The sequence below is a fragment of the Nerophis lumbriciformis genome, linkage group LG08 (assembly GCF_033978685.3).
Source record: "Nerophis lumbriciformis linkage group LG08, RoL_Nlum_v2.1, whole genome shotgun sequence".
NCBI lineage: Eukaryota > Metazoa > Chordata > Actinopteri > Syngnathiformes > Syngnathidae > Nerophis > Nerophis lumbriciformis.
Window position 1 is genome coordinate 49,015,068 of NC_084555.2, and position 23,385 is coordinate 49,038,452.

The 23,385-nt window shown below is 43.0% G+C and overlaps 1 protein-coding gene across 3 annotated transcripts in view; it reads right to left on the reverse strand.

Moving 5' to 3' along the window:
• Positions 1–23,385, reverse strand: part of mapk8ip2 (mitogen-activated protein kinase 8 interacting protein 2) — a 61,682-nt gene that overhangs the window by 5,044 nt on the left and 33,253 nt on the right. The window contains exons 3-11 of one of the 3 annotated variants that reach the window (XM_061969143.2): positions 19,818–20,048; positions 19,673–19,751; positions 17,251–17,454; positions 14,865–17,076; positions 13,061–13,269; positions 12,503–12,578; positions 4,115–4,287; positions 3,915–4,024; positions 3,729–3,851 (exon numbers count right to left, since the gene is read on the reverse strand). In XM_061969143.2, coding sequence (XP_061825127.1) covers positions 3,729–3,851; positions 3,915–4,024; positions 4,115–4,287; positions 12,503–12,578; positions 13,061–13,269; positions 14,865–17,076; positions 17,251–17,454; positions 19,673–19,751; positions 19,818–20,048 — 3,417 coding nt within the window. The remainder of the gene's footprint in view (positions 1–3,728; positions 3,852–3,914; positions 4,025–4,114; positions 4,288–12,502; positions 12,579–13,060; positions 13,270–14,864; positions 17,077–17,250; positions 17,455–19,672; positions 19,752–19,817; positions 20,049–23,385) is intronic. The other 2 variants (XM_061969144.2, XM_061969145.2) reach the window with 2 other exon arrangements.

The window sequence follows — 23,385 nt, forward strand, 5'->3', positions numbered from 1 at the left end:
AATATAGTCACCAATTTAATCCAAAATAGTCACCAATTTAATCCAATATAGTCACCAATTTAATCCAATGTAGTCACCAATTTAATCCAATGTAGTCACCAATTTAATCCAAAATAGTCACCAATTTATTCCAAAATAGTCACCAATTTAATCCAAAATAGTCACCAATTTAATCCAAAATAGTCACCAATTTAATCCAAAATAGTCACCAAGTTAATCCAATATAGTCACCAATTTAATCTAATATAGTCACCAATTTAATCCAAAATAGTCACCAATTTAATCCAAAATAGTCACCAATTTAATCCAAAATAGTCACTAATTTAATCCAATATAGTCACCAATTTATTCCAAAATAGTCACCAATTTAATCCAATACAGTCACCAATTTAATCCAAAATAGTCACCAATTTAATCCAAAATAGTCACCAAATTAATCCAATATAGTCACCAATTTCATCTAATATAGTCACCAATTTAATCCAAAATAGTCACCAAGTTAATCCAATATAGTCACCAAGTTAATCCAATATAGTCACCAATTTCATCTAATATAGTCACCAATTTAATCCAATATAGTCACCAATTTAAGCCAAAATAGTCACCAATTTAAGCCAAAATAGTCACCAATTTAAGCCAATATAGTCACCAATTTAATCCAAAATAGTCACCAATTTAATCCAATACAGTCACCAATTTAATTCAAAATAGTCCCCAATTTAATCCAAAATAGTCACCAAGTTAATCCAATATAGTCACCAATTTAATCTAATATAGTCACCAATTTAATCCAAAATAGTCACTAATTTAATCCAATATAGTCACCAATTTATTCCAAAATAGCCACCAATTTAATTCAATACAGTCACCAATTTAATCCAAAATAGTCACCAATTTAATCCAAAATAGTCACCAAGTTAATCCAATATAGTCACCAATTTCATCTAATATAGTCACCAATTTAATCCAAAATAGTCACCAAATTAATCCAATATAGTCACCAATTTCATCTAATATAGTCACCAATTTAATCCAATATAGTCACCAATTTAAGACAAAATAGTCACCAATTTAAGCCAAAATAGTCACCAATTTAATCCAAAATAGTCACCAAATTAATCTAATATAGTCACCAATTTAATCCAATATAGTCACCAATTTAATCCAATATAGTCACCAATTTAATCCAATATAGTCACCAATTTAATCCAATACAGTCACCAATTTAATCCAATATAGTCACCAATTTAATCCAATACAGTCATCAATGTAATCCAATACGTAAATAATATTAAATAGATACAAGTAAATAAATAAAGACATTTCTATTAAAGTTGTCATTAGAGATGTCCGATAATATCGGACTGCCGATATTATTGGCCGATAAATGCTTTAAAATGTAATATCGGAAGTTATCGGTATCGGTTTCAAAAAGTAAAATGTATGACTTTTTAAAACGCCGCTGTACGGAGTGGTACACGGACGTAGGGAGAAGTACAGAGCAGTTGCGTCTCCCAGTCATACTTGCCAACTCTCCCCATTTTCCCGGGAGAGTCCCGAATTTCAGTGCCCCTCCCGAAAATTCTCCCGATTTCCACCCAGACAACAATATTGGGGGCGTGCCTTAAAGGCACTGCCTTTGCGTGCCAGCCCAGTCACATAACATCTACGGCTTTTCACACACACAAGTGAATCAAGGCATACTTGGTCAACAGCCATACAGGTCACACTGAGGGTGGCCGTGTAAACAACTTTAACACTGTTACAAATATGCGCCACACTGTGAACCCACACCAAACAAGAATACATTTCGGGAGAACATCCGCACTATAACACAACATAAACACGACAGAACAAATACCCAGAATCCCTTGCAGCCCTAACTCTTCCGGGACGCTACAATATACACCCCCACCTCAACCTCCTCGTGTTCTCTCAGGGAGAGCATGTCCCAAATTCCAAGCTGCTGTTTTGAGGCATGTTAAAAAAAAAAATAATGCACTTTGTGACTTCAATAATGAATATGGCAGTGCCATGTTGGCATTTTTTTCCCATAACTTGAGTGGATTTATTTTGGAAAACCTTGTTACATTGTTTAATGCATCCAGCGGGGCATCACAACAAAATTAGGCATAATAATGTGTTAATTCCACGACTATATATATCGGTATCGGTTGATATCAGAATCGGTAATTAAGAGTTGGACATTATCGGACATCTCTAGTTGTCATGAATAAATAAGTCAAAGAATATTTTGTTTAGGAGCTGCTTGTTTGCACATGGAAACTGGACTTGAAACTTAGTGAGTCAAAGGAAATGTAGCAGCGTCACCTTTTAATTGATTTTTTTTTAATTCACATTTGTTCATTGTTCTGTATTTCAAGTGTGCTGTGTATTCACTTTTATTCATGCTTTTTTAGAAAGATATATATATTTTATTCTTACTTCTAGTGTATTCTGTATCGTTAAAATGCTGTTGTGTACGGTTGTTTTAGGTGAGGGAAAAAGATGATGTCACTGTTAACGCGTTAAGAATTGTTTGAAATAAAAACAAACAAAAATGAAATTGTGACCAATATTTCAGAATAATTCTAATTCATAGCGTAATATTTGTGTGAATTCAAATTATTCACATCCACATTGGATCTTATAATTGCTACCAGGGATTGTTTACTTCATAATTGTCATGTCTGTGTAATCATGTTTTGTTTTAGTCATGTTTTGTTTAGTTATTGGACTCTTTAGTTTCTGGCTTTTCACTCCCTTGTCTTGTTTCCATGATTACCCATTAGTTTCACCTGTTCCACATTTGGACTCATTGTGCACTCTTGTTTGTCACCATAGCAACCCATTAGTTTTCACCTGTCACGTCACGCACCTGTTTCACGTTTTGAGTCACGCACCTGTTTTCGTTAATCATGTCTGTAGTATTTAAGTTCAGTGTTTTCAGTTTGTCTTTCTGGTGACATCCCCACATTTATGCTCTGCACATTTCTGACTCTTTTTTCATGTCCATCGTTCACGCTGCTCCTTTTTGTCCATGCCAAGTAAGTTTTGTTTATTAATGCTATAGTCTTTTGGTTTCATAGTTTGTTCTCCGCCACTGTGCGCACTTTTCGTTTGTACTTTATTTTGATATATTAAATAAATCATGTATTTACATTCCCGTCTCGCCCGAGCCAACTTTCCGTTGCCTTCTAGAAAAACTAAACCCCAGGACCAAGTCATGACAATAATTAAAATAGAACTATAATAACTGCTCTTTAGGATTTCTTCACAGAGCCATAAATCCCGACTCTATTCCATAATTTAACGCCAAAACTGATACACTAAATGTCTTACATTAAAATGCAAAATAAAGACAAAAAAAGCATATTTCTATATTTTTGTGTGGTGTTGTTGTTTGCATACCTGTGCTGACTGACCCAAATATTACAAACATCTCTCAGTATGATGCCTACAACAGAGGTTCTCAAACACTTGGCTCTCCAAGTACCAGCATTAACATACAGTAGCATAGCAGGCAATTTTAGCAAGTATATTCAATATTTTGGCCACTTTTACATTACGCACAGTTTGAACAGTAACACTGTGTTGGAATAACACTGTACTTTAATCAAGTGATTCTTTGGCGTGCCACTAGAGGGAGCCAGTAGTGGTACCACAGTTTGAGAATCCCTGCACTAGGAGTAGAGTACCGTAACTGGATCTCCATAGATTGACCTTACCTCATCCAGACAGTCGTACTCGTCCTCCAGGCTCATGATCAGCTTCACGCCTTGCAAGCTGATCTCCAACTCGCAGAGGGATGGCGGCCGCACGTGCACGGTCCGTTTCCTGGACAGAGCGATCTTACGGAAGGACAAACATGGTCAGTGTCTGTTTGCTGACGCTGCCGCGTGCACTGTGCTGACCTTCTGCATGGCGGCGCACAGGATGCCATTGCCTTGATGCTGCGGTACCTCAACAGAACCCAAGAACTGAACGTCGAAAGTCTCCATCCATGCCGGGTTGCGCTTCATGGCTGTAAGACACACACACACACACACACACACGTGCCATCTTGAGTTCCATCACGCACACAAGTCAGTCAATGGAAGGTTCCTCTAGCTACCCAGCATCTCTTTAGACTGGCCAATGACTTCATGGGCGTAGAAGGCGGGGAAGATGCCCCGTTCTCCTGTCCGCATGTTATAGCCTCTGTACCAGTAGTCATCCTCTTCCTCCTCCACATACAGAGGATCGTCCACGTCCAACTCCAGCTCATCTGCATGTCTGGGGATGAACCTACAGGGGGCAGTATACTTTCATCACAACTCTGTTTCAAACTTGTTAGCAAACATGGTGCCCTGTAGTCACATCAGGGTCTTTTGACCAATCATTTAGGAAATCCTCCGGCCATTCCCTTTCTGATTGGTCAAAAGCCCCTCACATGGCTGTTTGCTAACAACTTTGAAACCGTGTTGGCCATACTCTCTCTGTACACGTCTCTGATCAGAACAACAGTCATGTATAGAGAGAGTATGGCCAACACCGTTTCAAAGTTTGTAGCAAACATGGCGCCCTGTAGTCATATTAGGGGCTTTTGATTATACATTTAGGAGATCCTCTGGCCGTACCCTCTCTGATTGGTCAAAAACCCTTCACGTGACTACAGAGCGCCATTTTTTGCTTTGAAACCGAGTTGGCCGAGAGTTACTCTCTCTGTACATGACTCTGATCAGAATAGCCGAGTATAGAGAGAGTATGGACAACTCTGTATCAAAGTTGGTAGCAAACGTGGCGGCCTGTAGTCACGTTAGGGCCTTTTGATTAATCATTTAGGAGATCCTCTGGCCATACCCTCTCTGATTGGTCAAAAAACCCTCACATGACCACAGAGCGCCATGTTTGCGAACAACTCTGAAACCGTGTTGGCCATACTCTCTCTGTACACGACTCTGATCAGAACAACAGCCGAGTATAGAGAGAGTATGGCCAACTTGGTTTCAAACTTGTTAGCAAACATGGCGCCCTGTAGTCACGTGAGGGGCTTGAGACTAATCATTTAAGAGATCCTCTGGCCATTCTCTCTCTGATTGTTCAAAAGGCCCTCACGTGACGACAGGTCGCCATGTTGGGTACCAACTTTGAAATGAAGTCGGCCATATTCTCTCTGACTCTGATCAGAACAACAGCCATGTACAGAGAGACTATGGCTAACATGGTTGCAAACATGGCGCCCTGTAGTCACGTCAGGGTCTTTTGACCAATCATTTAGGAGATCCTCCGGCCATTCCCTTTCTGATTGGTCAAAAGCCCCTCACATGGCTACAGGGCACCATGTTTGCTAACAACTTTGAAACCGTGTTGGCCATACTCTCTCTGTACACGACTGATCAGAACAACAGTCATGTATAGAGAGAGTATGGCCAACACCGTTTCAAAGTTTGTAGCAAACATGGCGCCCTGTAGTCATATTAGGGGCTTTTGATTATACATTTAGGAGATCCTCTGGCCATACCCTCTCTGATTGGTCAAAAACCCTTCACGTGACTACAGAGCGCCATGTTTGCTTTGAAACCGAGTTGGCCTAGAGTTACTCTCTGTACATGACTCTGGTCAGAATAGCCAAGTATAGAGAGAGTATGGACAACTCTGTTTCAAAGTTGGTAGCAAACGTGGCGCCCTGTAGTCACGTTAGGGGCTTTTGATTAAACATTTAAGAGATCCTCTGGCCATACCCTCTCTGATTGGTCAAAAAACCCTCACATGACCACAGAGCGCCATGTTTGCGAACAACTCTGAAACCGTGTTGGCCATACTCTCTCTGCACACCACTCTGATCAGAACAACAATCATGTATAGAGAGAGTATGGCCAACACGGTTTCAAAGTTGGGAGCAAACATGGCACCCTGTAGTCACATTAGGGGCTTTTGTTTAATCATTTAGGAGATCCTCTGGCCGTACCCTCTCTGATTGGTCAAAAACCCTTCACGTGACTACAGAGCGCCATGTTTGCTTTGAAACCGAGTTGGCCTAGAGTTACTCTCTGTACATGACTCTGGTCAGAATAGCAGAGTATAGAGAGAGTATGGACAACTCTGTATCAAAGTTGATAGCAAACGTGGCGCCCTGTAGTCACGTTAGGGGCTTTTGATTAATCATTTAGAAAATCCTCTGGCCATTCCCTCTCTGATTGGTCAAAAAACCCTCACATGACCACAGAGCGCCATGTTTGCTAACAACTCTGAAACCGAGTCGGCATTACTTTCTTTGTACACGACTCTGATCAGAACAACAGCCGAGTATAGAGAGAGTATGGCCAACTTGGTTTCAAACTTGTTAGCAAACATGGCTCCCTGTAGTCACGTGAGGGGCTTGAGACTAATCATTTAAGAGATCCTCTGGCCATACTCTCTCTGATTGTTCAAAAGGCCCTCACGTGACGACAGGTCGCCATGTTGGGTACCAACTTTGAAATGAAGTCGGCCATATTCTCTCTGACTCTGATCAGAACAACAGCCATGTACAGAGAGACTATGGCTAACATGGTTGCAAACATGGCGCCCTGTAGTCACGTCAGGGTCTTTTGACCAATCATTTAGGAGATCCTCCGGCCATTCCCTTTCTGATTGGTCAAAAGCCCCTCACATGGCTACAGGGCACCATGTTTGCTAACAACTTTGAAACCGTGTTGGCCATACTCTCTCTGTACACGACTGATCAGAACAACAGTCATGTATAGAGAGAGTATGGCCAACACCGTTTCAAAGTTTGTAGCAAACATGGCGCCCTGTAGTCATATTAGGGGCTTTTGATTATACATTTAGGAGATCCTCTGGCCATACCCTCTCTGATTGGTCAAAAACCCTTCACGTGACTACAGAGCGCCATGTTTGCTTTGAAACCGAGTTGGCCTAGAGTTACTCTCTGTACATGACTCTGGTCAGAATAGCCAAGTATAGAGAGAGTATGGACAACTCTGTTTCAAAGTTGGTAGCAAACGTGGCGCCCTGTAGTCACGTTAGGGGCTTTTGATTAAACATTTAGGAGATCCTCTGGCCATACCCTCTCTGATTGGTCAAAAAACCCTCACATGACCACAGAGCGCCATGTTTGCGAACAACTCTGAAACCGTGTTGGCCATACTCTCTCTGCACACCACTCTGATCAGAACAACAATCATGTATAGAGAGAGTATGGCCAACACGGTTTCAAAGTTGGGAGCAAACATGGCGCCCTGTAGTCACATTAGGGGCTTTTGTTTAATCATTTAGGAGATCCTCTGGCCGTACCCTCTCTGATTGGTCAAAAACCCTTCACGTGACTACAGAGCGCCATGTTTGCTTTGAAACCGAGTTGGCCTAGAGTTACTCTCTGTACATGACTCTGGTCAGAATAGCCGAGTATAGAGAGAGTATGGACAACTCTGTATCAAAGTTGATAGCAAACGTGGCGCCCTGTAGTCACGTTAGGGGCTTTTGATTAATCATTTAGAAAATCCTCTGGCCATTCCCTCTCTGATTGGTCAAAAAACCCTCACATGACCACAGAGCGCCATGTTTGCTAACAACTCTGAAACCGAGTCGGCATTACTTTCTTTGTACACGACTCTGATCAGAACAACAGCCGAGTATAGAGAGAGTATGGCCAACTTGGTTTCAAACTTGTTAGCAAACATGGCTCCCTGTAGTCACGTGAGGGGCTTGAGACTAATCATTTAAGAGATCCTCTGGCCATACTCTCTCTGATTGTTCAAAAGCCCCTCACGTGACTACAGCTCGCCATGTTGGGTACCAACTTTGAAATGAAGTCGGCCATATTCTCTCTGACTCTGATCAGAACAACAGCCATGTACAGAGAGACTATGGCTAACTTGGTTGCAAACATGGCGCCCCGTAGTCACGTTAGGGTCTTTTGACCAATCATTTAGGAGATCCTCCGGCCATTCCCTTTCTGATTGGTCAAAAGCCCCTAACATGGCTACAGGGCGCCATGTTTGCTAACAACTTTGAAACCGTGTTGGCCATACTCTCTCTGTACACGACTCTGATCAGAACAACAGTCATGTATAGAGAGAGTATGGCCAACACGGTTTCAAAGTTGGGAGCAAACATGGCGCCCTGTAGTCATATTAGGGGCTTTTGATTATACATTTAGGAGATCCTCTGGCCATACCCTCTCTGATTGGCCACACTCTCTCTAAACACGACTCTGATCAGAACAACAGCCTGTATAGAGATGTATATAGAGTTTCAAAGTTGGCAGCAAACATGGCGGCCTGTAGTCACATTAGGGGCTTTTGTTTAATCATTTAGGAGATCCTCTGGCCATACCCTCTCTGATTGGTCAAAAACCCCTCACATGACCACAGAGCGCCATGTTTGCTAACAACTTTGAAACCGAGTTGGACATAGAGTTACTCTCTCTGTACACGACTCTGATCAGAACAACAGCCGAGTATAGAGAGAGTATGTACAACTCTGTTTCAAAGTTGATAGCAAACATGGCGCCCTGTAGTCACGTTAGGGGCTTTTGATTAATCATTTAGGAAATCCTCTGGCCATACTCTCTGTACACGACTCTGATCAGAACAACAATCATGTATAGAGAGAGTATGGCCAACACGGTTTCAAAGTTGGGAGCAAACATGGCGCCCTGTAGTCACATTAGGGGCTTTTGTTTAATCATTTAGGAGATCCTCTGGCCGTACCCTCTCTGATTGGTCAAAAACCCTTCACGTGACTACAGAGCGCCATGTTTGCTTTGAAACCGAGTTGGCCTAGAGTTACTCTCTCTGTACATGACTCTGATCAGAATAGCCGAGTATAGAGAGAGTATGGACAACTCTGTTTCAAAGTTGGTAGCAAACATGGCGCCCTGTAGTCACGTCAGGGTCTTTTGACCAATCATTTAGGAGATCCTCCGGCCATTCCCTTTCTGATTGGTCAAAAGCCCCTCACATGGCTACAGGGCGCCATGTTTGCTAACAACTTTGAAACCGTGTTGGCCATACTCTCTCTGTACATGACTCTGATCAGAACAACAGTCATGTATAGAGAGAGTATGGCCAACACGGTTTCAAAGTTGGGAGCAAACATGGCGCCCTGTAGTCATGTTAGGGGCTTTTCATTATACATTTAGGAGATCCTCTGGCCATACCCTCTCTGATTGGTCAAAAACCTTTCACATGACTACAGAGCGCCATGTTTGCTAACAACTTTGAAACCGAGTTGGCCATAGAGTTACTCTCTCTGGACACGACTCTGATCAGAACAACAGCCGAGTATAGAGAGAGTATTTGCTAACAACTTTGAAACCGAGTCGGCCATAGAGTTACTCTCTCTGTACACGACTCTGATCAGAACAACAGCCGAGTATAGAGAGAGTATGAACAACTCTTTTTCAAAGTTGGTAGCAAACATGGCGCCCTGTAGTCACGTTAGGGGCTTTTGATTAATCATTTAAAAAATCCTCTGGCCATACCCTCTCTGTTTGGTCAAAAACCCCTCACATGACCACAGAGCGCCATGTTTGCTAACAACTTTGAAACCGAGTCGGCATTACTCTCTCTGTACACGACTCTGATCAGAACAACAGCCGAGTATAGAGAGAGTATGGCCAACTTGGTTTCACACTTGTTAGCAAACATGGCGCCCTGTAGTCACGTGAGGGGCTTGAGACTAATCATTTAAGAGATCCTCTGGCCATACTCTCTCTGATTGTTCAAAAGGCCCTCACGTGACTACAGATTGCCATGTTGGGTACCAACTTTGAAATGAAGTCGGCCATATTCTCTCTGACTCTGATCAGAACAACAGCCATGTACAGAGAGACTATGGCTAACTTGGTTGCAAACATGGCGCCATGTAGTCACGTCAGGGTCTTTTGAACATTCATTTAGGAGATCCTCCGGCCATTCCCTTTCTGATTGGTCAAAAGCCCCTCACATGACTACAGGGCGCCATGTTTGCTAACAACTTTGAAACCGTGTTGGCCATACTCTCTCTGTACACGACTGATCAGAACAACAATCATGAGAGAGTATGGCCAACACGGTTTCAAAGTTGGGAGCAAACATGGCGCCCTGTAGTCACATTAGGGGCTTTTGTTTAATCATTTAGGAGATCCTCTGGCCATACCCTCTCTGATTGGTCAAAAACCCTTCACGTGACTACAGAGCGCCATGTTTGCTTTGAAACCGAGTTGGCCTAGAGTTACTCTCTGTACATGACTCTGATCAGAATAGCCGAGTATAGAGAGAGTATGGACAACTCTGTTTCAAAGTTGGTAGCAAACGTGGCGCCCTGTAGTCACGTTAAGGGCTTTTGATGAATCATTTAGGAGATCCTCTGGCCATACCCTCTCTGATTGGTCAAAAACCCCTCACATCACCAGAGCGCCATGTTTGCGAACAACTCTGAAACCGTGTTGGCCATACTCTCTCTGTACATGACTCTGATCAGAACAACAGTCATGTATAGAAAGTGTATGGCCAACACGGTTTCAAAGTTGGCAGCAAACATGGCGCCCTGTAGTCATATTAGGGGCTTTTGATTATACATTTAGGAGATCCTCTGGCCATATACTCTCTGATTGGCCACCTCTCTAAACACGACTCTGATCAGAACAACAGCCGTATATAGAGATGTATATAGAGTTTCAAAGTTGGCAGCAAACATGGCGGCCTGTAGTCACGTCAGGGTCTTTTGACCATTCATTTAGGAGATCCTCCGGCCATTCCCTTTCTGATTGGTCAAAAGCTCCTCACATGGCTACAGGGCGCCATGTTTGCTAACAACTTTGAAACCGTGTTGGCCATACTCTCTCTGGACACGTCTCTGATCAGAACAACAATCATGTATAGAGAGAGTATGGCCAAAAACGGTTTCAAAGTTGGCAGCAAACATGCGCCCTGTAGTCACATTAGGGGCTTTTGTTTAATCATTTAGGAGATCCTCTGGCCGTACCCTCTCTGATTGGTCAAAAACCCTTCACGTGACTACAGAGCGCCATGTTTGCTTTGAAACCGAGTTGGCCTAGAGTTACTCTCTGTACATGACTCTGGTCAGAATAGCCAAGTATAGAGAGAGTATGGACAACTCTGTTTCAAAGTTGGTAGAAAACGTGGCGCACTGTAGTCACGTTAGGGGCTTTTGATTAATCATTTAGGAGATCCTCTGGCCATACCCTCTCTGATTGGTCATAAACCCCTCACATGACCACAGAGCGCCATGTTTACGAACAACTCTGAAACCGTGTTGGCCATACTCTCTCTGTACACGTCTCTGATCAGAACAACAGTCATGTATAGAGAGAGTATGGCCAACACAGTTTCAAAGTTGGGAGCAAACATGCGCCCTGTAGTCACATTAGGGGTTTTTTGTTTAATCATTTAGGAGATCCTCTGGCCATACCCTCTCTGATTGGTCAAAAACCCCTCACGTGACTACAGAGCGCCATGTTTGCTAACAACTTTGAAACCGAGTCGGCCATAGAGTTCCTCTCTCTGTACACGACTCTGATCAGAACAACAGTCATGTATAGAGAGAGTATGGCCAACACAGTTTCAAAGTTGGGAGCAAACATGCGCCCTGTAGTCACATTAGGGGTTTTTTGTTTAATCATTTAGGAGATCCTCTGGCCATACCCTCTCTGATTGGTCAAAAACCCCTCACGTGACTACAGAGCGCCATGTTTGCTAACAACTTTGAAACCGAGTCGGCCATAGAGTTCCTCTCTCTGTACACGACTCTGATCAGAACAACAGCCGAGTATAGAGAGAGTATGGACAACTCTTTTTCAAAGTTGGTAGCAAACATGGCACCCTGTAGTCATATTAGGGGTTTTTGTTTAATCATTTAGGAGATCCTCTGGCCATTCCCTCTCTGATTGGTCAAAAACCCCTCACATGACCACGGAGCGCCATGTTTGCTAACAACTCTGAAACCGAGTCGGCATTTCTCTCTCTGTACACGACTGATCAGAACAACAGTCATGTTTAGAGAGAGTATGGCAAACTTGGTTTCAAACTTGTTGGTAAACATGGCTCCCTGTAGTCACGTGAGGGACTTTTGACTTATCATTTAGGAGATCCTCTGGCCATACTCTCTCTGATTGTTCAAAAGGCCCTCACGTGACTACAGGTCGCAATGTTGGGTACCAACTTTGAAATGAAGTCAGCCATACTCTCTCTGACTCTGATCAGAACAACAGCCATGTACAGAGAGACTATGGCTAACTTGGTTGCAAACATGGCGCCCTGTAGTCACGTTAGGGTCTTTTGACCTATCATTTAGGAGATCCTCTGGCAATACCCTCTCTGATTGGTCAAAAGCCCCTCACATACAGGGCGCCGTGAAGGGGACCAACTCTGAAACAAAGTCGGTCATACTCTTTAAACACCGACTCTGATCAGAACGCTTCTACTTAACATAATCTGAGCTTTATTATTGCAACATGATGGCTTAAAACACATTGACATGACTTCATATATTGTTTGATTGTAATTTCTCTCACCTGTACACCGCCCTGTGTGTTTGGTCCCTCTCCTCTCCATTGATGGTACAGGAGAAAAGTCCGAAGGATTCAGTACCTTTGTGGCAAACACTCAACATTAGTGTTTTCTAGAAAAACATGAAGGCTCTTCAAATATCAAAACAACAACATAAGTCTTGCTTAATACTCTTAAAAGTGGTTGTAGTAGTAGATTAGTTTGAGCATGCTTACAGAGTTACGTATTTAGAACTTAGTAGTTCAAGCCTTTAGACTGAAAAAAGTCTAGGTGACAAAAAGGCATACAGATTACCTTTTTAGTCGTGGCTGAGTTTGAAGTTGTTAAAAAGTGGGGGAAAAAAATTATATTTAAAGTTTTACACTTAAGCCCTACGGTAAAAAGTGTAACTTTATTCTTAAGAGGCCTCAAGAAACTTTGTTTTCTGTACCTTAGTATAAAAACTACAAGAGAAAGTAAATGCTACTTAAGAATGGTCCGACACTCAATCATAATGTTTGCTTGGCCAAGACAATCCAGTCTATGACCCAACAACAAAAGTCCAAATATAGCCATTGACTTACTGGAGGAGCGTGAAGTACTGTTGACAAAGACGTTTAGGAACTTCTTGGAAAATGGGATGTCCGCCTCGGGTGATGAGTCTTCTGAAGAACTGAGGAGTTGGGACCTCACCATCTGATCCTGGCAACAGTAGTCCACCTGGCCCGTCTCCAGAGACTCCTCATCGCACAGCGTGGAGAGCTCGCTGTCATCACTCAGGATCGATGTGCACCTGAGAAAGTACAGTAGATACTTTAAAACCCTAACTTGATGTTTACATATGTAGGACTGCAAAGGTGCTCTAGGTCACTCTTTAAACTAGTTCCAAGACCTCATCGTCAACAACCCAGATAAAATGCTAACCCTTTTAGCATGAGCTGATGATTCCTCTGACACTTATTGGTAGATAAGATTGCAATTCACAACAATCTTCTGACTTCCTTTGGAGTTTATTTCACAATGGCTTATCCATCCATCCATCCATCCATCTTCTTCCGCTTATCCAAGGTCGGGTCGCGGGGGCAGCAGCCTAAGCAGGGAAGCCCAGACTTCCCTCTCCCCAGCCACTTCGTCCAGCTCTTCCTGTGGGACCCCAAGGCGTTCCCAGGCCAGCCGGGAGACATAGTCTTCCCAACGTGTCCTGGGTCTTCCCCGCGGCCTCCTACCGGTCGGACGTGCCCTAAACACCTCCCTAGGGAGGCGATCGGGTGGCATCCTGACCAGATGCCCGAACCACCTCATCTGGCTCCTCTCGATGTGGAGGAGCAGCGGCTTTACTTTGAGTTCCTCCCGGATGGCAGAGCTTCTCACCCTATCTCTAAGGGAGAGCCCCGCCACCCGGCGGAGGAAACTCATTTCGGCCGCTTGTACCCGTGATCTTGTCCTTTCGGTCATAACCCAAAGCTCATGACCATAGGTGAGGATGGGAACGTAGATCGACCGGTAAATTGAGAGCTTTGCCTTCCGGCTCAGCTCCTTCTTCACCACAACGGACCGATACAGTGGCTTATGTTTTTGTTTACTCCTGGGCCCCGGCCTGCATGATCTGACTGTCCTCCAGTCCTTGGCCGACTTCCCTCACTGTTCATGCACTCATTGGACAGTGAACATGTCAATAAAAGGTCCTAATAGAAACGCACGTGAAGTTGATTACAATCACTAAATCGACACGCATTCTTCCGCTCTGTCATTGTCTTTAATTTACAGTCAGCTTTTCAGTCACCGTTCATGCAGTTATTGGGCGGTCTACATGTCAATGATTGTATGCAGCAACAGCGAGGATTTAGCCTACACAACAGTTCACGCCCGCTGACCAAATATTGTTTTTATGGCCAACTAGTTGATGAGTAAATACTGAATGAAAAATATAATACAGAAGTACAGTAATCCCTCGTTCATCTCTGTTAATTGGTGGTAAATTAATTTACGCAAAGTAGGAATTATTCATTATAAATCAAATATTTTTATAGCTAGAGTGTTAAAAAAAAATGGTTCCGACTTTCTAAATAGTTTTTTATCATTATGAGATTCCTCTAGACATCAATTAACACGCAAGTAATCATCTTGTTTAATGCAATATATTAATGCTGCCGGAAGCTGAGCCAATCAGTTGCCACGATATTGAAAAGCGCACTCTGACTGGTTTGGTCTCATCGAGTGGCCAATAAATACTATTGTAATCTTGATGTAGTTCGTTAATTTAGCCATTTTCATTCTTTAAAAATGCTCAATTTAGGCTAAAAATACATAGATTATGCCAAAAAAAACGCTGCGATAGAGTTCCAAGTGCAATATGGCGAGGGACTGTTGACCTATTAATATTATTACCTTCTGAGGCTGACTAGTTCCAGAGTAGTGTTCTCGTCAACAACAAGCGTGTACTTCATAGAGTCATAGGCCAGTCCTTCGGTTTCACTGGGATGTTTGGGAGACAGGTCTATCTCACAAGGTGGGAGATCACGGTCAGGGCAGGGATGGTCAGGTATGCAGGAATCAACAGGTGGTGGTGACCGGTCTAGCTGTAAATCACTATCCCTGTGGGACTGCCTCCTCAAGTCATCCAAGAACGGGTACGAGTCCTCATGTTCGTCTTCTTCGTCATTGTCTGTGGAGTAGGTGAGGCTGAAGCAATGGTTGGTCTGAGCGGTGGGTATGTCCAGTGTCAGGCTGTGTTTGACTTCTGTGATACGTTCAAGAGAGGCAGAGGAGCGACTCGACGTCGTGGTCTCCGTCTCCCGCCCAATGTCTTTGTCGCTGATAACGCTGTCGGTAAGGCTCGGAGAATCAAGGTCTTTCCTTCCCACTAGCATCATCAAGTCATTATCGGGTTCATTCTGTTCTTCCGGTCTTTTGTTGTTCTTGGAAGATTTATCTGTGAAGTTTTTAACTTTAGTGGTACACGAGGAGTAATCGGTGGTCTCTCTTGAATTTTCTACACACTGATCCACTGTACTTGTGTCCTCGGTTTTGTTGCTCATATAGAGGCAAGAGTTCATCCCAACACTTCTCTTTGAAGACTTCCCCCAATTCATCTCAATCTTTCTGAGCTCTTCACCATCCCTCTCTTCATTCACTGACCCTTCAATTTCTGATTTCTTCCGTGGGTCATCCTCAGCAAAACTATCTCCGTCACCGATGTCTGAGGACGGTGAGATGGTATCTGATACAGACGCCTCCCTTTTGAAGCACTCTTCAGGACAGCTTATTGGGTATGAGCCTTCTGAGATCATCCTATTGACCAGATTGCTAAGCAGCCAAGGTGAGTCAGAGTTTTCACTCAGGTCATCTTCGCTTTCTGATTCAGAATCCCCTTCACTGGTTTCATCATAATCATCTGCGGTGGGCATTAGCCGAGGTCCCACGGGTAGGTAGAAGGAGCGTTTGAAGCTTTCAAGGCTGTGATCTGGTTCTATCTGGAGCACCATCTGTCTGGAGAGACTGTCCTCACACTGCTGGGCAGGAGGAAGAGTCTCATCTGGGTCGGCTTGGTGATCGCAAGACAGGTCGTCATCTACATTCTGCAGTCCCTTCAGAGCATAGCCGTCATCATAGGACTCAGGAGGCAAAAAGGGGGAGTGCACCAGAGATGGGATAGGAATGGTTGGAGAGGGTAAAGGGGACAAAGAGAGTAGGGGAACCCCTTCTTTAATTGCCTCAGGTTGACCCAGAAAGAGAGACTCTTTTAGTCCCACAATCCCACTGTCCTGTTCTAATTCTGTATCCGCGTCCAGTTCCTGGTCGGATGTCGGTGAGCTGGTCTCCTCGATGGAGTTGGTGAGGTGCGAAGAACGCCCACTACTGCTCTCACTGGTCAGATCAAGCTCTGTTTCTGAGATGGAGGAGATCATGTTGGAGACCACACGTCCTTCACAGGGAAAGTCTATGTCCTCTTCGCCATCAAGCTCAGAGTCAGAACCAGGAGAGCTAAGTTCTTTGTCCTGGTCTGAGGTCAAATAACCTTGCTGGTTCATGTCAGCGATCCCAGGGTCGGAAGATGGAGAAGTGGAATCATTCGCTACTGCCAATGGAGCTGCCATTGACTGAGAATCAGAACTTTTGGACTGGTCAAGAGCATCTGAGTGACGAGAGGATACACTGGAGAAGGAAGTGGGATCAAAGGGTTCAATGGATGGAAACTCGGTGTACGCCGACGGATTCTCCTTGCACACCATATCGTACGTCTCCTTACGCATGAACTCAACTTCAAAGTCCTTGTCTAGTTCGTCCTCTGATAAGGGTGTGTCGGCGCCGTCGTTGGTTTCTAAGGGCGCAGTGGACGACAAACAGTGACTGGTTCCATCCGGATCGAGATCGTTCCCTGCCTCCATGCCAGACTCACTGGTAATTGTGTATGTGTCTGTGGGAAGCCGGTTTGAGTGTTTGTGGCTGTGGCTATTGTTGAGGTCATGGTCCACCTCCGTGTCTGAACACTGGGAGTGCTCATCTACAGATGGTACTCTGGTGGTCTGGATTAGAGGGTCAGCTTTTGGTTGGACGATGTCAACGGGGCAATGATGGGACTTGAGTTGACCAAATGAACCTGGGAATAAAAATATACAGCATTAACTGGGAATATTAAATGGCATACAGGATTATGCAGTAGGTACCGTGAGATTACATGGCGACGAGTCAGATTAATTAATTTAGTCTTTTGGACGTGGATGTGGATGGAATGACTTCTGAACTAGCTAAGGAGGCCTTTTTATTTGGTTACCGTATTCAAGCCTCTCCCGCCTGTTGCCCTCCATGTCGCACAGGAGGGGCCTGTGAGGGGAATGGGGGTTCCCACCCTGCCCTGCTTGTTTTGCTGGAGTACCTTGACTCTGGGACACTGGCGGCTGGACAACTGAAGAGGCTGGGCACTGGCCCGTCACACGGCTGCCATCCTCCAAGCACCAGTGGGTGGGAGTCGTGCGGCCTGGGAGTACAGTCGAAATTTGTGACGCTTGTTTGGTGATGATGAGTTAGAATTCAAACTAGTTATTGTTTGTGACAATTAAAAGAGTGGCGTAAGGGGAAGATACACCAGGTGCCATCAAACTTCAAGGGAGGCGCAGATTGATAAAAATGAAGGAAAACTGTCTTTAAAGGGGAACTGCACTTTTTTGTAATTTTGCCTATTATAAATGTTACTACATTACATATATACTTATATCATGTATATATTACATGTTATTATGAATGTTACTACATGACATATATACTTACATCATCTATATATTACATGTTATTATGAATGTTACTACATTACGTATATACTTATATCATGTACATATTACATGTTATTATGAATGATACTACATTACATATATACTTATATCATGTACATATTACATGTTATTATGAATGTTATTACATGACATATATACTGTCGGAGGCAGATATTTACATATATCCGAATTTAAGTGTTACTACTTTTATTTCATAGTCATATTTGAAAACAGCTCGTGTTCTTCCAATTGTGGTCTTTTGGTTGTCTGCAAAACTGTGTGCTTAACCTTGAATGAGGAATGTTAGAGAGAGCGATAATAAGCATTTGTTTTGACTAGAGAGAGGGAAGAGGGGAGAGGTTTTTGGGTCGGGAAGGCAGACCATTTTGGCGGCGCGATAGAATGTTCTATGCTGGATGGTCTCAAATGTATATATATGTGCAAAGCTTTGCAAATATATTACAAAATACCTATTCTGTCTCTGGTGGTTTTTCAACTCAGCTTTAAGTGTCATAAAGAGCTTGGGAGCGACTTGAATTCCCTGGGAGGAACAACTGGTCCAAAACGCAACAATACTTACATCATGTTTATATTACATGTTATTATGAATGTTACTACATTACATATATACTTATATCATGTATATATTACATGTTATTATGAATGTTTCTACATGACATATATACTTACATCATGTATATATTACATGTTATTATGAATGTTACATTACATACTTACTTACATCATGTATATATTATATGTTATTATGAATGTTACTACATGACATTTATACTTCATGTATATATTACATGTTATTATAAATGTTACTACATTACATATATACTTACATCATGTATATATTACATATTATAAATGTTACTACATGACATATACTTACATCATGTATATATTACATGTTATTATGAATGTTACTACATTACATATGTACTTACATCATGTATATATTACATATTATAAATGTTACTACATGACATATACACTTACATCATGTATATATTACATGTTATTATGAATGTTACTACATGACATATATACTTACATCATGTATATATAACATGTTATTATGAATGTTATACATGACATATATACTTACATCATGTATATATTACATGTTATTATGAATGTTACTACATTACATATACTGTATACTTACATCATGTATATATTACATGTTATTATGAATGTTACTACATGACATATATACTTACATCATGTATATATTACATGTTATTATGAATGTTACTACATGACATATATACTTACATCCTGTTTATATTACATGTTATTATGAATGTTTCTACATTACATATACTGTATACTTACATCATGTATATATTACATGTTATTATGAATGTTACTACATTACATATATACTTACATCATCTATATAAAACCGACCTCATGGTTTTCATAATGATTGTGAATGATAGGCCAAAAATACAAAAAAAGTGCAGTTCCCTTTAAATATGCTAAGCTAACTTTTTCCATGACTATAACTAACTTTATATTTTATGAAAGTTATTTTACAGGGGAGTAGGGGGATATATGTTCTCCGAGGGGAGGCCCACTTTGAAAGCTACTGTACTTAATAGTTTTGTTTTTATTATTGTTTTGAGTCGTTTCAGTTATTAAAATAAAAGATACAGAGGTAAGCAATGATGGAGAACATCAGATATATGGGTTATAAATGATTATTCCCTTAAACATTCTATGTATTTAGTCTACTGTATTTCTGTTTATGTACTTATACTGTTTTTATTTTCTATTAGAAAAAATATGCATTGATTATTATTTAACTTGACACTCGGGCCTTTTATTATTTCCTTTTGTCTTGTATTCTAAGTGTAGGAAAACAACACAATGCACACATACTGTAGCTCAACAAATGACAAACAAAAACCTCACCCTGTGAAGATGGTTTACGCGACGAGTCCTGCAAGCTTCCTTTCTTTGGCGACAGACTGCTGTTGTTGTTCAATGAGTCCTAAAGACATAAATGTTGTTTATTTACCTGGAATGTACCGCACGTCAGGTGTGCTCATGTGCCTACCTGCGACACCGCTGCTGTGAGGTTCAGCGTGGTGGGTCTGCTCTTCAGGGTGCCAAGAGTGGGCGAGGGTGGAGGGGAGGCCGAGGGGGACGGGGGTGCGTCCGGATCGTCCTCTTCCTCCTCCTCGTCCTCATCTTCATCGTCGTCGTCAATCATTTCAAACTCCTGGAAGTCGTCCTGGAAGGAGCACACTGGGTGGTGCATGTCGTTCTTCTCCAAAATGAGGGCGTCCTAAGAGAGAGTGGACGGTCAAGTTCATTCAGTCATCAGAGTGCCTTCCTCTGGCCGTAGGCACTATTATAAAAGACTGCGTACTTTATTTTCCTGCTACAAGTATTGCACGGTCAAAGCACTTTAGTGGGCAACTCTGGAGCAGATGTGTTGTGTGAACATTGAAGAGTAAAGAAAATGTGGGTGAAATCCTACAAAGAGCCAGGAGGGTCGATGGCCGGAGAGGAGAGGATCAATCAATCGCACATCTCTCAGGTTTCACCGGCTTTACTGGAAGACGGTGCACTAACTAAACAGACCGCACCAGACTTTGCTGCAGTCTGCTGCACAGACAAGACTCCAGATCTACTTCCTGTTGGTGTCAGGGACAAAACAACTAGTAACCATCTATAGTGGTTCTATATTTGATTACTTAGTTATCACACGATGCGCAACCAGAGATATTCAACTCTATTTTCCAGAAAGCTAAGGACATACTTGCCAACCTTGAGACCTCCGAATTCGGGAGATGGGGGGGGTTTAGGTGGTAGCGGGGGTGTATATTGTAGCCCGGAAGAGTTGGGGCATTCTGGGTATTTGTTCTGTTGTGTTACGGTGCGGATGTTCTCTCGAAATATGTTTGTCATTCTTGTTTGGTGTGGGTTCACAGTCTGGCGCATATTTGTAACAGCGTTAAAGTTGTTTATACAGCCACCCTCAGTGTACCCTGTATTGCTGTTGATCAAGTATGCGTTGCATTCACGTGTGTGTTCGTACAGAAGCCACACATATCTCGTGACTGGGCCAGCACGTTGTTATAATGGATGAAAAGCGGATGTGACGACAGCTCGTAGAGGACGTTAAAGACTGTGGTCCGGGTGGACTACGAGATATAATGACTGATGAACACCTTCGTTCGATAATGAAGGTTGCCTCAGCTCAAAGCCTGAGCCCCGACATTAATGAACCAGCATCCAAGAAAAGATGGCAGGTATCTGGCTTGGGCACATCAGATTACATCAGTTTGTTGCAAACTGAGCAGTTAAAAGTCCTGAATGTTATTTTGTTGACCAAGTATGCCTTGCAGTCACTTACGTGTGTCTGTAGAAGCCGCATATATTATGTAATTGGGCCGGCACGCTGTTTGTATGGTGAAAAAGCGGACCCGACGACAGGTTGTAGAGGACGCTAAAGGCAGTGCCATCACGGCACGCCCTCAATATTGTTGTCCGGGTGAAAATCGGGAAAAATTCGGGAGAATGGTTGCCCCGGGAGATTTTCGGGAGGGGCACTGAAATTCGGGAGTCCATCCATCCATCCATCCATCCATCTTCTTCCGCTTATCTGAGGTCGGGTCGCGGGGGCAGCAGCCTAAGCAGGGAAGCCCAGACTTCCCTCTCCCCAGCCACTTCGTCCAGCTCCTCCCGGGGGATCCTGAAGCGTTCCCAGGCCAGCCGGGAGACATAGTCTTCCCAACGTGTCCTGGGTCTTCCCCGTGGCCTCCTACCGGTCGGACGTGCCCTAAACACCTCCCGAGGGAGGCGATCGGGTGGCATCCTGACCAGATGCCCGAACCACCTCATCTGGCTCCTCTCGATGTGGAGGAGCAGCGGCTTTACTTTGAGCTCCCCCCGGATGACAGAGCTTCTCACCCTATCTCTAAGGGAGAGCCCTGCCACCCGGCGGAGGAAACTCATTTCGGCCGCTTGTACCCGTGATCTTGTCCTTTCGGTCATAACCCAAAGCTCATGACCATAGGTGAGGATGGGAACGTAGATCGACCGGTAAATTGAGAGCTTGAACTCCTCCACTTGGGGCAGGGTCTCCTCCCCAACCCGGAGATGGCACTCCACCCTTTTCCGGGCGAGAACCATGGACTCAGACTTGGAGGTGCTGATTCTCATCCCAGTCGCTTCACACTCGGCTGCGAACCGATCCAGCGAGAGCTGAAGATCCTGGCCAGATGAAGCCATCAGGACCACATCATCTGCAAAAAGCAGAGACCTAATCCTGCAGCCACCAAGAAAAAATTCGGGAGTCTCCCGGAAAAATCGGGAGGGTTGGCAAGTATGGCTAAGGACCGGGGGGCCAGACTACCGTATTTTTAGGACCATAGGGCACACCGGATTATAAAGTGCAGTGTCGATGAGGGGGTCTATTCAGGTCTAGTTTCATATATTAGGCGCATTAAAGGAGTCATATTATGATTTTCTTTCTACATGTAAAATACTTCCTTGTTGTCTACATAACATGTAATGGTGGTTCTTTGGTCACAATGTTGCATAGATGATGTTTTACACAAGTCGCTTTCTGACAGTCGCCGTTTTGTGGGCGGTCTTATTTACGTGCCTCGACTTCGACAGCGCCTTCTCCCCATCGTCTTTGTTGTAGCGGTGTAGCGTGGCAAGGACGGGAGTGGAGGAAGTGTCAAAAGATGGAGCTAACTGTTTTAATGACATTCAGACTTTACTTCAAATCAATAACGGAGCAGCATCTTCTCATCCGTGGCTCACTAGTGCAACAACAACGCCCGAAATGTGTCCCGTGAAAAAGCGTCCGACCGGAACTCTCTGATAACTAAAGTTCCTTGGGTGAATAATGTAAACTCACTACACCGGTATGTTTTAGTGCTTTCATGGTGAGTTTACTGACAGATATAAGAACTTATAGTTCTATAGCAGTGGTTCTTAACCTGGGTTCGATGGAACCCTAGGGGTTCGGTGGTGGTCAAGACACACCCGACTCATAGTGCAAATAAAAACTTCTCCCTATCGGCGTATTAAGGATACGGCAATAGCAGAAGTCAGACTGATTTGCAGGTGTGTAATTTGTTGTGAGTTTATGCACTGTGTTGGTTTTGTTCTTTGAACAAGGTGATGTTCATGCACGGTTCATTTTGTGCACCAGTAAAAAAACATGGTAACACTTTAGTATGTGGAACATATTCACCATTAATTAGTTGCTTATTAACATGCAAATTAGTAACATATTGGCTCTTAACTAGTCATTATTAAGTACTTATTAATGCCTTATTCGGCATGGCCTTATTATAACCCTAACCCTAACCAAATAACTCTAAATTAAGTCTTTGTTACTTAGAATATGTTCCCCATACTAAAGTGTTACCAAAAACATATAACTTTGTCTTGAATTTGAAAAACATTTATTTTTCACTAAAGAAGGGTTCGGTGAATGCGCATATGAAACTGGTGGGGTTCGGTACCTCCAACAAGGTTAAGAACCACTGTTCTATAGCAAAGTATTTTCTTATTTCTGGGGGTGTAACAGAAAATAATTGAGAAGCACTGGTGTGACTAAAAAAGTTAAACAAATGACAACAACACCCTCGTTCTCCATC